The sequence below is a fragment of the Ixodes scapularis genome, unplaced genomic scaffold, assembly GCF_016920785.2.
Source record: "Ixodes scapularis isolate PalLabHiFi unplaced genomic scaffold, ASM1692078v2 PGA_scaffold10__122_contigs__length_95168666, whole genome shotgun sequence".
Classification (NCBI taxonomy): domain Eukaryota; kingdom Metazoa; phylum Arthropoda; class Arachnida; order Ixodida; family Ixodidae; genus Ixodes; species Ixodes scapularis.
The window spans coordinates 34,563,900-34,580,468 of record NW_024609836.1 but is presented as its reverse complement, the minus strand read 5'-3'; the positions used below and the strand labels follow the sequence as shown (position 1 = coordinate 34,580,468).

General features: G+C 47.3%; 2 protein-coding genes across 2 annotated transcripts in view; one reads left to right on the top strand and one right to left on the bottom strand.

Moving 5' to 3' along the window:
• Nucleotides 1-60: 60 nt before the first annotated feature.
• On the top strand, nt 61-1,702 carry LOC8030636 (SAYSvFN domain-containing protein 1). Its single transcript, XM_002402086.5, has one exon. The coding sequence runs from the start codon at nt 203-205 to the stop codon at nt 704-706; it is 504 nt and encodes a 167-aa protein (XP_002402130.1). The 5' UTR covers nt 61-202; the 3' UTR covers nt 707-1,702.
• Nucleotides 1,399-16,569, bottom strand: part of LOC8030631 (conserved oligomeric Golgi complex subunit 2) — a 39,618-nt gene continuing 24,447 nt past the window's right edge. The window contains exons 13-17 of the mRNA XM_029971441.3: nt 15,959-16,034; nt 12,340-12,485; nt 6,846-6,982; nt 3,103-3,271; nt 1,399-1,659 (exon numbers count right to left, since the gene is read on the bottom strand). Of these exons, the coding sequence (XP_029827301.2) occupies nt 1,567-1,659; nt 3,103-3,271; nt 6,846-6,982; nt 12,340-12,485; nt 15,959-16,034 (621 nt within the window). The 3' untranslated portion in view covers nt 1,399-1,566. The remainder of the gene's footprint in view (nt 1,660-3,102; nt 3,272-6,845; nt 6,983-12,339; nt 12,486-15,958; nt 16,035-16,569) is intronic.

Sequence of the window (16,569 nt, the reverse complement as noted above, 5' to 3'; positions counted from 1 at the left end):
CGTTATACTTTGTCACCCTCGTGATCTCATAAACACGGTCAGGGAATACGGAGTCGGGCTAACGAACACCGCTCCAAACGTTGCGCCATGCCTCCTCAGCTGTTTGCCTTGTGTTTGCCGTGTTTGCCATGCTGAACGACGCTGAACAAGCGAACAGGTGACGGATTCAGCGCGACAACCTTCGTGTGATGTGGCCGCGGTCATGGAGGCTGAACTCGCAAAGTTCCGAGCGCAGTTGAAGAAGAAATCCGCCGAGGAAGACACGGAAAAATCGCCACAGCCGGCAAGCAAGTCCCTCGAAGACGATACTCAGTTACCGGAACCACCATCTCCGCTCCCAAGGCGACGAATCGCCCCTTCGGTGACCGTCCCAGAACCGATGCCGTCATCGTCGCGAATCGTAGTGACGGACGAACCGATCGTCGACGAAACCCCGTCGCGGTGGACTCGCGTCGACGTGGCAGTGTTTGCGTCCAAGCTGGTCCTCTGGGCGCTTCTGATGGCGCTCGCCGTGGTCGTCCAGTTCGGCGCCGTGTTCTTCGTAGTCAGCGTCTTCTACGTCATTTTCACCAACCTCCGTGACAGACCGAGGAAGCGGGGAGAACTCAGCGCCTACTCGGTCTTCAATCCGAACGTGGAGTCCATTGCCGGCACGGTGTCGGCCGAGGACTTTGAGAAACAGCTTCAGTACGGCGCGCTACACTGATAGCATAAGGCGCTTGGCTACACTGATAGGATAAGGCAGGTTAAGAACAGCAGGACAATATCCTCCCACGATCCCTCTGCTCTTTTCAGTTTAGCAGAGCGAATGCGAAAGGAGGAAACTAATTACGGCGAACAGAGAGCTTGTGCTGATATTCTAGATCAACAGATTACACCCAGGTGTCGTATGGAGTACATGGTTGCGACTACACAAGTTGCCAATGAGTGTGTACAGTACTGTGTCCGCATTCCATGAAATGGGAGCGAGTGACATCAAGTGCATGACGAGCAAAGCACACAAATGTTTCCTGCATATTTGACAGCATGGCCCTGGCCGTAGTGTGTGCAATACTATGCCCGTGCTACATGATCTGGGAGTGAACGAAGTCACGTGCATGACATGCAAAGCCCACGATTGCTCTTCCACTTATTATTACTAATGCACGACACAGAATGGCAGATGACAAAACTGGCCAGGGAAATAATAGAATCATTGTCAATAGGTGGCCCCTTGCCGTCAAGGGGCCAAACAAGCGATCGCTGTTTTTTTTTCTTTTAGAATCGACAGGCTATCATCAAAACTGATAGTGTGATGGAAAGTGCTCATTTGGGATACTATCCAAGCGGGAAAGTGCCAATGTTGTGTTGGTGCTAAAAGCTTCCTGCAGTGTACACAACCGCAGACACCTAGACAAGTATTTTTTCCTATTTTTATTGTTAACACACGGTAAGACACCCAGTGTCCTAGTCCAAGAGCGTGAGATGGCTCCAGCCTGCTTTTGTAGAAGTGCAGGGTACCCCCTTTTTCGTCCGAGCTCAAGTAACACAGTGGTTTGTGGAGGCCCAACGAGTCTTCCGGTGGTTTCACGAGGACGGAGAGGTCCTGGCGGCTTCCACGATCTCCAGCAAAGCTCCGTAACTGGGCACGCTCGACCGTGCCGTGTCCAGCTCCTCCATCTGCGCAATAAATGCAGCTGTCAAACAGTGCAATGCCACCGTTCCTGCGTGCTCCTTGAATTACTGGCCGGAATCGAGCCTGTCGCAACTCGTGAGTAAAGCCACTTGAGAGGTGTGCTCGGAGGGTACATGTCTCGTTAATGTGGACACCTCCCTCTACCCCAAAAATCGCCCATATCCTTAACGAGACAAAACTGCCTGCCAAAAGGATTTTTGGAGGCCGGGCCAGCACGTGGGGCCTGACACGAAACGATTGCGCGCACCACTGCGCTATTGTCGTCTTCACCCTTCTAACGGTGTATTTACCTAGTCTGTTTCTGAAAAGTTTCTCTATGTGGACTGCAAGTTCGTCTGCTTCTGTTTGCAGGGATTGCGGTGACGTCGGAGCGCCGAGCTCCAATTGGCTCTGGTTGAAGTATAGTGGTTACACCTTGAGACAGCTTGCTTTGAGGTCTACCCACTATCCTACAATCAAAGCCAATCAGAACTTGGCGTCGTTCTGACGTCACCGCAACCCTGCACAAGAAGCAGACGACTTGCTCTCCGTATCGACACTTTTTCTGTTTACGAACACAAGCTTTCTCTTAACTTCCAAAAGACTTCCGGTTGCTCCATTTTGGCAGGCCTTCCGAGCCTGTTGATGTCATAATTCCTAGGGCGATGAAGTTTTACAGAAATCACAAAGTTGGGGATGTAACAAGGTCCTTGCGTTGTGCTAATCAACATCTATGAGTGGATCGGTCGTCCTACTATTAAGAAAACCTTTGACAAATCTCTCACTAAGCGGCCCTTTAGCTAAACACTTGGAGAAAGTGGTCATATATCAGGGGTGGCCAGGCTGACTCGGCCTAAGAGCCGCAAACAAAACCAAAAGACTTCCAAGAGCCGTGGGGGGGGGGGGGGGGGGGGGGGCAAACTTTTGTTTAGAGCAATAAACGAAACTCGAACTAGTTTAAATCTATCCGAGCTAAAAACAGTCCAACTGCACGTAAGGTGGCAGTAGCACAAGACTACCAAACCGCAACCAGTCTTTCGATTTAAAACGCGTCCCATTTCTTTTTTTGGAGAAGTGCAAGTGGGGGGGGGTAGGGGAGGGAGCCGTGAGCCACACTTTTACATGCGAAGAGCCGCACCTCGGCCACCCCTGTCATATTTATTTCACAAACCTTGCAAGAAGCGATGCTATGGGGGAGAATGTTTGTCCTCTCGTCTGACCGAACGTTTGCAGGGACAAAGAAAAATGCAACAGCGCCTTTTTTTGGTGTTTTTTTTATAAAAAAAAAAAAAAAAAAAAAAGGATTTACATAGTAGGGTATCCATACTTTCGACACACAACCAGATAGCTAATTTAGTATCTGGTGAACACCTTGCCGTTTGACCCTCTGAGAAGTGAATCCGTGGACGAAACAAACTCGGCCCGTCTGCAAACGGGGGTGGCCTCACCTGTGCCCCGAAGTGTTGGACGTCCAGGCAGAGCTGCAGGCGTATCTTGTCGTCGTCCGAGGCCGCCCCCTCGGGCACGGGCGTCCGGTCGCGGGCCCGCTTGAGACGCTTCAGGCTGTCCTCCATCTTGCGCACCGACACCAGCACCTCCTGGGTCAGCAGCGTGTACCTGACGGGAAGAGAGGCGGCAGTCACCACGGCACCACTTGCCCGCTCTCCCCACAGGTCGGTCACGGCGACTAGAGTGGAGTTGTGAGTAGGGTTCCGGGTTTAGAATGGCAATACAGGCTAGTCGGTTCATACTTCGTAGAGTCCACACGGCATACAAAAAATGAAGACGAAGAATAGACGGGTGTACATGAGACAAGTGGGTTTATTAAATTGAGCGACCCCGATGCACCTTAGTGTCCGTGGCTCGGTCTGTAACCAACGAAGCAGGCGGCACACATTTGTTATAGTATGCCAATGTTAAGCAACATTGCGATACAAATGTGTCGTGATGACAGTACTTCGGAGATACTTTCAATACATTTGAAAAATGTATTTGTACCTCAGTAGTGAGAAAAAGCATTTGAATTGCAGTAATACCACAACACAAGTCGTTAGCTGGTCACAGAAGGCACACCCACGGATCAGAAACTAATGTGAATTGGCTTTAAATGCGATGGAAGACTTAATGGACGTCAATGAAGGATATTCCTAGAATTTCCACGGCTGTTATTTACGCTCGGATATAATGTTGAACGTTTACACTAATCGGTAGTAGGCTTCCAATAATTTTAATGGCATACTTTGCATAAAAACAAGCTTTTAAAAATGGCCCAACTTTTTTCTACTTTCTGGATTTACAAAACCCCACATATTCTTGCTGAGCAGATAAGAATCTTTAGAAAATAAGCCCATAGCTAAGTTCTCCAGTCAATTTCAAAGCAAAAAAATCGTGCACCAGGCGTGGGAGCACTCGACTCGTTCGGCAATAGTTTTAGAGCAAACGAAAAAAAAAGAAAAACGCCCAAAACACAAAGCCGAAAAAAATGCATTTGAAGCTCCGGTATTTTGATTTGCGTGGCACTTGTCACTTCGTCTAAAATGCCTTAGGAGCTTATGTCATCCCTTCTGCTACACCATCTCCCCGTGTCTCCTGCCACAGCTTCCACGGTTCTCTTCTTACAAAATGTCTCGGTGCTTCACCCGAGTGAAAATTTCCGACATTCACGGCGTACGAATGTCTGGTGGCTTCCTGGTAAGATCCCCATCTCCAAATGAATTTAGTCGAAGCCTGGAGTCTCCAGTTTGAACCCTAGGGACTGCGATAGTCAGACTGTGCTCCATGGCCATGTAAGACGCTTCAGAGAATCTCTTCTGCATCGAGGCATCGAACGACGTATTGGGGTTCCATAAGGAGCTTCGCGCAAAATGAAAGAAGACGAAACACTCTTTCCAGTGAGGGGAGCCTATTGGCACTAGGCTCTCTAAAAATGGCAAGTTTCCACAACAGTACACATTTCTGGCAAGTGCGTGCAAGTGCCGGCACTTTGAAAAAAAAATTTTTTTCGGAGTAAATACTTTTTTTACGGGAATAAATTTTTTTCACACAATATTTCCAAAATTTTAGAAGCTGATAAGAGCATTTAAAAAAAAAAGAGCGAACTGTTGGAAGAAAAAGTTAATTTCTGAGCAGTCCAAGTGACAATTTCGTTAACAGCCCCATTTTAGGACTCTTGGGGTATTTGTATGTGGGTCTCTTTATTTCCCGCAGATTCAGTGTTTCTCGGTGCCTATTTGTGGTGTCGGACAAAAAATTCACGTCTATCGTGGCCTACGTCGAAGAAAACGAGACACGGCCATGGAATTCCCCACCCTCCAGAGAGTGTGCGCGTGAACCAAATGTTTGGCAAATATACAGGTACCGACACGGGAAGGAAGAAGTACAAGGGGTGTAGTTCGGGTCAACGCAAAATACTACTGCACATAAAGATTTCTTTATTCCGTAAAGCCTGCCACTTTCTTGCTCAAGGACAACTCCAACTCTGGGTCTTGCGGTTTTCCTTGATTTTGACGAAAGACCAGGTCAGGGATCAATTTTAGGGATTTGTCGGTATACACTGAAAGCATTGGTTGAAAGGAAAAAAGTGGGGATCAGCTTGGCACGGCTCTTTCTAGCTGGGTGTACTCATTTCTGCTAAACAATTCACTTGCGACCCTTCCACCAAGCGTGCGAGGTAATGCTACTCGTAAGGTAAAGCTCGTTCATTGTTCGCTGCGAGGAGCCGAAACTAGTCTTTCGAAACACACCTTTCCTGGAAATACATTAAATGACTCGTTTTCAGAAACAGACACATTCCTTTACTAGACAGGCTCAAGCACTATCCTTTTGCATAAAGGCAATGCAAATGTGCCGTCCTGTTCTCGTTTTCGTACACGTGAGCGGGTTGTGAGATGAGGAGCTCACTGGACATGCCACAGTCTTCGCAATGTCTTGCAAGAAGAAAAACAAGCTCGATCGTGCTGACAAAAAACTGGCAAGCATGGAATGTGTAATAGGCCTTCCGGGAAAGAGAAGGGCGTCTCAACGGCACCGCCCACCCAAGATTCTCTCTTATTTCTGACACACGCCGTGAGATGGCGCAGCACGACGGGAAAAGGCCGCGAACCGCACGGTTGCTTTGCAGCCTTTCGGCAAAAAGGCCAAAGACTGTTTTGGCATGATCCAACCACCGCCCCTGGATAGCTCAGTTGGAAAAGCACTTGGTGCACAACCTCAAGGTGGTGAGTTCAAATCCTGGGGGGACTGAAGTCTTTATTTGGTTCCCTATGGGCATAATGCTTTTAATGCAAAAGCATTAACTGTCCCATGGAGCGAACCGACGTCATCAGCTTTGAAACCACGCCAAACATTGGTCAAACGGTATCTAAAGTCCCTTTTCTCAGATGAGGATGATTTTTGATGGATTATGTTCTCATTGGCTGGCGCGCGTCATCAAGGAATGAGGCTCCCATGCGGCATCATTTAATAAAAAAAAAACACCAGAGAATGCAGCAGCACGCCCGCCGGTAAGAAGATGAAGCGGTGGCAGCAGAGCAAACAGAGCCCATCCGGGCAAACTCTGGGGAGGGTGCACGGCTGAGCTCGGCGTGGCACGGCCACTTCACAAAAGCGCGTGCTCGGCTGTCCACCGGCGAAACGTGGCTATCCACGTCACTACGTTGCAGACAAACTAAGGGAAAAAAAGAACGACATTCCTGCTTTTGCATTCACAACTCATAAGAAGAGCTTAGGTGTCCTCGGATTTTTTTTTTGGTGTCGGTTTATCGTTACGACCGACCACTACAATTAGCTGTTACAGCCAAACGTTACAGAACTCCGTAAAAATTGGCTGATAAAACACATTTTGTGTTAAAAGTGGACCAAAGAGGAGGTAGCTGGACAGAAGGGTTAACATGCTGAGAATGACCGTGCTCGACGTGCCAATCAGATGCTGGACAGGAGAGAGCGACGTCCAGCAAAGGTTAGAGAAGCTAAGCAGTTTCGTTCTGCTACGGTGGAAGGTCACGTGAAAAAGGAGGAGCCGACAAAAGATCATACTCGATTACTCACTACAGGGTTTGTCAAATCTTAATCGCCGAAATATAGCCTTCATAGAGGACAAGCGATGCGACCCAATTTCAAAATAGTCTGCAGCAGAGCATCGTAGTAACAAAGCCCCCTTTTTTCCTTTTGGTCAAGACAAGAGGCAGCTTACTGCTTGGTGACTTGTTCGAGAGCTGCGCCGGTCCACTCCGGCTGCCATGCCACGCCAAAATCCTGGGTGGTTTTGCTCTTGAGCGTCGCCAGGGGGACAAGCACTTGGGCTACGTAATTGGATGGCTTGGAAGGAACCTGCGCACCCCACACCCAGCCAGACAGCCTACCGTTAGCAATGACAGCACTCTTGGTTCTGTTCAGAGGATGAAGTGACAATTCTGCAAACCCACACTGTAAATGTAGAAAGCCGTCTACCACAGTGCTGGTAAATGTCTACCATCCTTTCTATGTGGAGTGCAAATTCGTTTGCTTCTTTTGCATGGACTGTGGTGAGCTCTCATTGGCTCTGACTGAAGGATAGTGGGTAGACCTCAAGGCAGCTTGCTTCGAGGTCTACCTACTATTCTTCAATCAGAGCCAATCAGACCTCGGCATCTTTCTGACATCACCACAACCCTCTGCAAAAGAAGCAGACAAACTTGTGCTCAGCATTGGTTTCCACGCGGAATATTGTTCCCTAGCACCGTTTTTGCTTTTGGTAAGTCTTGGAAGTAGGAAGCGCTACAGTCACTAAATCTTCCCAGAGTACCGAAACTCCGAAGCTCCGCTTCAGAACCGAGTTGTGGCACAGCAGTCACGATCCCCAACATGGCGCTGCCTTGTGCAGTCCAAGCGAAACACACCCTCGTGTGAGCTCTTCAATCCATGTTCCTGGCCTGCGGCAACACTAGTTTGTTTTTAAGGCGGAGTTGTTAAAGGTATAGTTTCCCCAGTATCACGTCCGCGGGCAAACAAATGTTGACACAAAACTCTGGACAGCTATCGCCATCTATGAACGACAGCGGCAACCTTCCCAGCCTTTCCACTCTGGTTTTTACCAGAGTGGAAAGGCTGAATTTCTCCAGGCATCGTCCTAGAAGTCGTCCTCGATGTCATCCTAGAAGTTGTCCTTGAGGTTGTCCTAGACGTAGTCCTCAAGGTCGTCCTTGAGGTCGTGCTAGACGTTGTTCTTGAAGCCGTCCTGGAAGTCGTCCTTAAGGTCGTCCTAGACATTGTCTTTGAGGTCGTCCAAGAGGTCGTTCTTGAGGTCGTTCTAGACTTCGTAAAGATAACAGCTTCGCTGGTCCTCCATTTTCACATGATGTGGAAGGGCTCTACAATTTTATTAAAGTTTTTCCCTTCGTTCTGAGCCGTGCGTGATTTGCTTCCCTGCTGTCTTGTCTCTTTCTCTCTATATCTCGCTTCGAAACACATCGAAGTCGAGTGTTAAGCTTAGTGTCAGAGGCATAGAGTTTGAAACGCAGCACAAGCTCAACCGAAGCGAACAGACGAGCTGGCAATCTTCTTTGGCGAACCAGAGTAGCGGCTACTTGATATTAAAAAATGTAGAGAAAATCAACGCAACTTCTATTCGGTCCTAACTCATTGATGCCCAGAGCTCCCGCCCGCGCGTAGCTGTGGTAACGCGGAAGCCTTTGATACAGTATAGACCACTTACAACGTAACCGCTTATAGTGCAGGACCGGGTATAACGCGGCTTTTTTAAACCACCGGTTTGCCTCCCATAGAACTCCATGTAATTACATACCACTTAAAATGCAGGCGCGCGAAGGGAAATACCGGTTATAGTGCGGTTTTTCGAACAGCCCGCCGACTGCGCCGACACTAGATAACCGCGCTAACCTGGCTAACCGCGAGCGGCACTCGCGGGGCAAGGAGGTTGCCCGAAGAAGCGGTGAAAAGCGAAGAGGGAGGCTTCAGTTGCCATAGCGACGGTGGTGACGGAGGGACGCATGCACGTGTCGTTCATGTGCGTGCGTGCGTGCGTCCCTCCGCTGTGTTGGAAACAACCGCAATGACAGACCAATCGCAGGTCGAGGAGAAGTGTTCGCGCGCGTTGCATGCCGACCAAGCGCCCAGTGCGTACACACTATTGGCTCTCTCCTTTCCCCCCAACCTCTATTACAACGCTTCTCCTCCTCCGGCCGCGGGCAGTCTTCTATCCGCGAACATGGCGTCGGTTGTGATCGTCATCGTAGACGGCATGGTGGAAGTTCATCGTTCCGTGTAAAAGCGCTATCCTTGACTGTGAATTTTCGTTGTGTGTCGCTATGATAACCCAGCACGTACTAGAAAGAAAAGATCCACCTACTCGTGCGGCGATGTTGTGGCGGCACTCTCAAGACGGCAGAAACGCCCGTGTCGTCGTGTTTGTTTTTCGACTACAGTGGTGCTTTCTAAACATTTGTGTTTTCGACCATCGCCCGGATTTCTTATTTGGAGCATTTCGAGCTTGTGCTCAAGTTGAAGGTATTACTGGCGCGTACCATATAAAGGATGCGAATTTTCACGCGTTTTCATCGCCGGAGAAAAGTGATTAGGGTTAGCATTCCCGAACGCTCGCAACGTCCGTCCGCAGCCCGCAACGCCGTTAAAAGGCTGCGCTAGGCAAAAGTCCCTGATTTCTTTCAAAATGTATGGCACACTTGAGAGAGAAATTTACTAGTCTGGTGAAATAAAGACTTTCCTCAAACTAAGCTTTATTTTTCATCTAACATAGAAATAAATTCGTTTACAAAGGTAAGTTGTCTGATGGCATGTATTTTGGCCTGAAAAATTGATGTTTTGGTTATAGCGCGGTACCGCTTATAGTGCGGATTTTCGCGACTCCCGCGACATACGTTATATGCGGTCTACACTACATACATTTTTTGTTGTTTTGTTAATATCCACAATATGACCGACTGATAACTTCCACCACGGGCAAAGCCAGCCAATCAAAACTGGATTCTGCGGGACTGACCTCCGGTGAGTGGATTGAATGGAATTCGGCACCCCAGAACATTCAGTGACTCTAGGAAGTGCAAGAACCCCGATAAGGAACATATTTAGGTTGCGCAAAACCTAGCTTGGTACTTTATGAGCGTATAGTTATATGCTACAATTCGAAAGATAATAACGTGGAAAACGACACAGACGAAACAAAGGTTGTTTCGTTCGATCGTCTGTTATCGTCTTGTGAACTGTAACACTAGCTTACTTTGCTTCCTCAGGGAAATTACTGCAACTGACAAGCCTTAGTCGACTGCTGGTTCATCTTGGTTTCGAATGATGGTTGGTAGTTATAAAAATTGAGTACCAACCATACCTACTTCTATTGCAAACTGGCAAGGCCGATCACATCGTGAATTAACTTGACTGTGTTGGAAAACACTGACTCTATGCATAGAGAATGCGATGGTTTGCAAGCATGGATAGTCATGAGATTTCATGCCAGGAGTGTATCATGCACGCAGTAAATATACTGCAAAACCCCCGGTTGAGCGTCTTGATGAACCCCTAGCTGAGGTGAGGCAAACTAAAAGACTACCTCTAATTTAATTGTCTCATTTATGCGCTGTGCCATCTGCTTGTTACGCTCCTACTAGCATAAGTGGTATGTAAACAAATGTAAACGAAGCTATTACATCATCTGATAACAGATAAGGCATCCTCGCTCGACGGGTGTACAATAATAAAGAAATATGCTGCCGCATAAATTTCTCATGGACAAAAAATCTTTCCTGCAAAGGAATAGACGAAATGAAGCGGTTCTAGCCAACAACGAGGTTCATTTTCCTATGAAAAGGTTGATGGCCAAATTCAAAAGTTTTTGCAGGGACACTGACACTTCAAGATGTGGTGCAGTGCACTGCAGCCGCGCCCGAAACATTCAATGCAAAACTCATATGCTGTGTCTTTTGTACTACTAAAATGAAATAAGACAAGTTTTAGTGTTCAGAGGGATCATGTTCTGAAGTCAATATGCTTTCCAGGTGACTGTATCTAATTTTAGTTGCTTTATTTGCTGACCTGCACCACTGCTCATGCTTGGTCGAGCTGGTTGGGATCAATATGGCTGCTTTCCTCCAAATCGGATGATGAATTTTTTTTCAGGCTTCGGTATTTTGCGGTATTTTTCCTCCAATACACCCGGTAGGTTGATGAGGTAAGGTTGGGACTTCGGCTAAGGGTCTGGGGAAAAATTTGAGTCCGTACATTTACTAAATACGGGATGGATGTAAGCCTTTTGTGTCCCACTCCGTGCAAAAATTCAAGGTACTAACTAAGAACCACTTTCTCTCTCAACCCAGCTTGTGGGATGAAGGTCAAGGTTCATTTTTCATAGAGTACAGCATGGCGCCAATCCGGTGCCTAATACAGTATAAACTCATTGTGACAGACCTTGACAGCGATTAAGATTTTGGTCTGTTGCAAAAGGAGTAGGCAGAACGCAGATACTCTCACCAGGGAATTTGGCCTTGGATTACGACTGGAGTCCGTTCTAACCAGTGAAGCTGATGAAATGCGAACGGATATTGAAAGATAACTGGTGAACTGAAACTTCTCAACTTTTAAAGAAAGTGATTTTTCATTGAGCTGTACCGACGATTGTCATCAGTGTGTGCTTTGAGTCGTATGAGACTCACAAGGCAGCAAGCACGACGACAGCCGTTCATTAAATGGATGCCCTTGCTACTAGACCAGGGCTGTGTAATGTCCGAAATAATGAATGCTCTGCTATAATGGAATGGTAAAAACTTACAAACCGCCTAATATGGTCCCTTACCCTGAATGTATATGTTATGACGGAATCTGTAATTAAGTGAAGTTGGCTCGATGGCACAGATAAGAAGGATCAACAAACTTTACAAATCGGTGTGGTATAATCGAACGTCTGCTGTAACTAGAGCTGTTACAACAAGGTTATACTGCAAGCGTTGGGGTCAGTAGCAAGCGTCCTGAAAGCTTTCCAGCAATTGACAGAAAAGACTCTCCAACTTGAGGAGAAATGGTGCTTATGCTCTCTGTCCCCAAGTGATCTCGAGAAAGGGACTCTTTCTAAGGACCAATTGGCTGCTTAGAGGACAGCACTTTTGAAAACGGCAGCTGGTCTTGCGTGTCTCTGGCAGGCATTCCATCAATGCCCCAGTGTGTAAAAACGAAAGGTCAGTATTCAAAGTTTTTTTCAGGAAAATCTTAATCAGTGTTTTGCTCCATGTGGAAACTGACAGCTGTAGAATGCAGGAAGACGAATACAAAGTGCTCGTTTGGTTGGAGGCATTCAGACGTCGATCCCAAACGAGAAGCGTGTATTGGAATAGCTTAAAATAAGTCTCACGGCATAAATTTAGCACTAAAATATTTTCTTTTTTGGAGAAAAAGTTTCGTGTGAAATACGAGTCCTACCTAAGCACTGGAAAAAAACACAACAAAAGTTGTTTGGGGAGTTTTGCGGTATTAAGTGGGCACCATATTTGAGTGCGGCGTTCACGGAATGAGGCCCCACTGATCTTCCGAGAAGAGCAACAGACTTGGTGGCATGGAATGCCTGTCGCGGAAGCTTGAGCTTGGCAACAACAAGCTCGACTATGGTTGCCGGTAAACGCTGCCTCCGGAAAAGTTCAAAAATTGCTTCACAGTCCCTTTGACTAAGAGGGAGAAGGACTGACCTCTCTATTGGTCCTGCGGTAGAGGCGGGGTATGTCGGCCACTGCCTTGAGGTGCAGGCAGCAGGCGGCTGCCACATTCTCCACGAGGCGCCCGGACAGCGTGGGGCAGGTGGCCTCCAGGGAATGCCGGCACTCCTCGAGGGCCCCTGCAACCGCCCATTTGTCGGCGCATCCCTCGTACGCTCGCTCGAGGACCGAGGAAATGCTCGTTTGAGTGAATGTTCACTCGAGCGAATGCTCGCAATTGAGGCAGCGTGACCAGGCACCCGCTGGAGAACTATGCGACTACACTCAGGGTGTGGGCCCGGCAATCACATTACTTTGTTCGCGTTGCACAACAATTTCTGACTCATAAATTTGTTGCACGACATTTGCTGGCTCATAAATGAGGTTCTGTGTTTTCATTTGTACGCTGCACGACACTGCACATTTGCACATTTGTGCACTTGCGTATTTGCATGCTGCACAACATTGCACACACATAAATTAGGTTCTGTGTTTTCGGGGTTCTTTTTTTTTTTTTTTTTTCTCAGGAACTTGAGGTATTTTACAGTCAATTAGCAAGAAGAATCTATGTTTATCGAGGCCCATGTCAACCTAATTTAGACATGGGCGTAGGACTGTCCAACCTTCAGGGAACATGTGCCCATGATGAAAAACGGCGCGAAACACAAGGACACAGAGGGGAGAAATACACACACGACAAGGCACTCTGACGTAGGAAATAGCCCGTTGTAGAGGAAATAAAGCTTACTAGAATGGACAGGGCATGACCCGAGCACTTGCAAATCTTCTCGGTACCGACAAGGGAAGGAAACGGGATGAGGGGTGTCTGAGGAAAGAAACGGCTTCGAGGAGGACGACTCAGCGTGGGTCTTGTTCAGGGTCAACAAAAAGGTATAGCTAAAGATTTCCTTCCGCGAAGACTGGGTTTCTCTCGCTCAAGGATGCCTCCGATTCGGGGCTTTTCGGTTTTCCCTGATTCCGATAAAACCAACCCGGAAGCTAATTTTCATGTTTTTTTTTTTTGGTCAATATCGAAAATTATTCGTAATTGGGGTTCCGTGTTTTCGGTAAACACCGATATACTCCGACAAGTAATCCCCGAGCCAGTTTCATTGAAATCGGATAAAAGAAAAGAAAGACCCCAAATCGGAGCTGTTTCGGAAAAAGAAAAGGTCAAGCTTCGCGGAAGAAAATGTTCATCTACAACTTTATTTTGCGTAGACCCAGCGCACAGCCCCCGTTAAACTGCCCACGAGGCCACTTCTTTTCTTGTAACCCAGATCCCTTACCACATGTTCTCTTATTACTGCCGGGATGTTTGTAAAGTATTTGGGTCACGCCCATGCTTCCTGGAGGTCGGGGCGTCCAATTTCCGTGCCCTGCTTCCTTCGATAAACAGCAATTGTTTGTCCGACACCAAAAAACTAAATCTGTGACTCAGATTAAAAAAAAAACAAAAAAAAAAAACCTGGAACTCTACTTGTAAGCACTGTTGGTGGCAGACAGAACCCTGAAACACGACTGTATTGAGATCTGATGCTTGGTTCCGTCCTGGCTCATCTGAACAGGAGGCAGGATCAAAAGTGCCTCCAGCATCTTCCAAAGTAGTCAGTGGAGGCGGACGACAAGTGTACAGGTTATGATTGCAAGGAAGAGAAAGAAGCTGCTAATGTGGTTGGGAGGGGATTGCAAGAACTGTATAAGGCTGTGCGAATAGTGGTTTGAATCAAATGTTGCAATGTCATTGCCAGCTTGAACACCGTGAAAAGAACTGACACGTCGAGCTTTTCCCTTGCACCGTGAAAGCTATGAATAACGCGGCAATAGTAAATTTGAACAACTCACTATTTAAAACACTCCTAGAATTGTGGGCTAAGTTGTGCAAGCTGTCTATCAATCCATCCTTCCGTGTCCTCAGCGATGCTAATCTTATGCACAGTATATCGGTCGGTCCTACAGGGTCCGAGAGGGAAAATGGAGCTGTGTTTCGGCCCGTATAAACCAACCACAGTCTAAATTGGTTACAGCAGACCTTGATAATGACTAAGATTTTAGTCTGTTGTAAAGGGAGTATGCTGTATGCAGATAAAAAGTCAAACCAACGGTACACATAGGAAAACTAACCGAGCTTCAGAAAGCAGTATGTCATATCCAAATGTCTGTTGTAACGAGTTTATGATGTATGTGTGGCAGCAAACCGAAACTCCGTGTGAATGCAACGCTAGCGATAGTAATACAACGCGAAAGTTTGACAACATGACATTACCTTCTCTACAATGCCTGGAACGCATCTCCGACTGGTGTATTTACCATGTCTTAGAAACAGATCCCTCGATTTCCCACTAATGATGTCATGAAAGCGTCATGCTGTAGCCAGTCGTGATCCAGGCAGCGATACGGCGGCGCTGGTGGACATAACAGACACCTCAAGCCTATGCTACACGACGGGATTAAGCGGAATCAAGGGACCGGGACAACGCCGTCTGCTGCAATTTGTCAGCGGCACAGCGCTGATCAATCGTAGCAGACGACGTGGTCCCAGTCCCTTGATCCCGCCATGTAGAACAGGACCCCAGTTTTGCTGCAGGTCACTCGCCAACTTGGCAGTCCACAGAAGCTAGGGCAGCCAGGAGTTCAGACTCCGCGACGGGAGCAATGCTCGCACTCCCTTGTATCATCTGCCAGGACGTCTAAAACCGACTTCCAGGAGAGGATGACAAACGCACCCATGAAAGATGCACTTCAGGCCCCATACATATGCCAAAAGATGAAATGAAGAAAGAAATTTCTCTGTGACCCAATGTCCAACCAAGGACTAAAGAGTGGCATTGCAGATAACCGTGAGGTATTAATTCGTTGAAAAAGCCTGCCGGCAAGAAAGTGAATCGGGTCTTTTTTTTCTTGCTGACAAGTTTTATTCACTGAAACAAATGCCATTGGCGTCCACAACATCGTTCTTTGGTTCGACGAATATTAGGCCTAGGTGGACGTCGGATCGTAAGGAAATTTAGTTTTTCTCCTTCGTCTTTCGATCGAGTCAATGTCGTGTTGTCAAACTTTCGCATTGTATCACCACTGCTAGCGCTATATTCACACAGTGTTTGCGCTTTCTGCGAGCCCTAGATGTGACAGCACGATGCCGAGACAAAGCTGAATAAGAATGACATAAGGGCAAACAGCGTGCAATAAAAGAGGGATAAAGTAAAAGCAGCGCACACAGGTGTAGTTCTTTTACATTGTTCCTCCTTTTTGTGCGACGTATCCCCTTCTATCATCGTGAACTAGCCCACGACACCACTCTAACTGAATGCGGAGTGCAAGTTCGTCTGCTTCTTGCACAGGGGTTGCAATAATGTCAGAACGCCGAGCCCTCTTTGGTTGACTGGAAAAAAATAGTGGGTAGACCTCAAGGCATCTAGCATCGAGGTCTACCCACTATCCTTTCAATCAAAGCCACTCAGAGCTTGGCGTCGTTCTGACGTCACAGCAACTCCTGCGCAAAAAGTAGGACGACTTGCTCTCCGCATAAGAATGTTTCCGGCCATGTGGCTCAAAGTTGTTGCCAAAGCGGCTCAGCACTGAAAGGTCCACGTTTGCTGCTAAGTAAGCTTACCTTTCAGCAGAGCTATGTCGGTGAAACCGGCCTGCTCCAGCTGAGGTCTCACCGTGTCTTCCAGCAATCTGTCCAGCTGCAAAGGGGCACATCCCTGCTGGTGTTAACGCTGGCTACAGTTTTTCCAGCAATCACCGACCGATCTACTGGCTCACATACTACTGTCGCACGACTCAAACATGGAAAGGAATATCTCAAATTGTGTAGCATCTTTACATTGTTTTTTCTTGTGCGTGCAAAACACAAGTGAAAGGGTTTACACTATGTTCCGGTCTATGTCACATTTCTTTTTCCAAAATTTCTATTGTCGTGTTTTATTCATAGGTGCGACTTATATGAATTTTTTTTTTTTTCTATAAGTATGAACTCTAAGTGTGGAAATTTGTTGCAAGGGTTATATTTTTCGTTTGAATCCCTGACAAGAATATTGAAACTTGCTCTCGCTTGAGTGCCGTAAAATACCGGGGGAGCGCCCACTGAAAACTTGGTTAATCGAGACAAGGGGCACTTGTCCAGTCACGTCCGGCGCTTAACATATAATTTGCAGAATTCCAAAGCTTGGGAAATGTTAATAGTGGGCACTTGAACGAAGTGGGTGCTTCCGCGGAATA

Bases quoted from the DNA above. Each gene is read 5' to 3' on its own strand.
- LOC8030636 (XM_002402086.5), top strand. From the start codon at position 203: ATGGAGGCTGAACTCGCAAAGTTCCGAGCGCAGTTGAAGAAGAAATCC.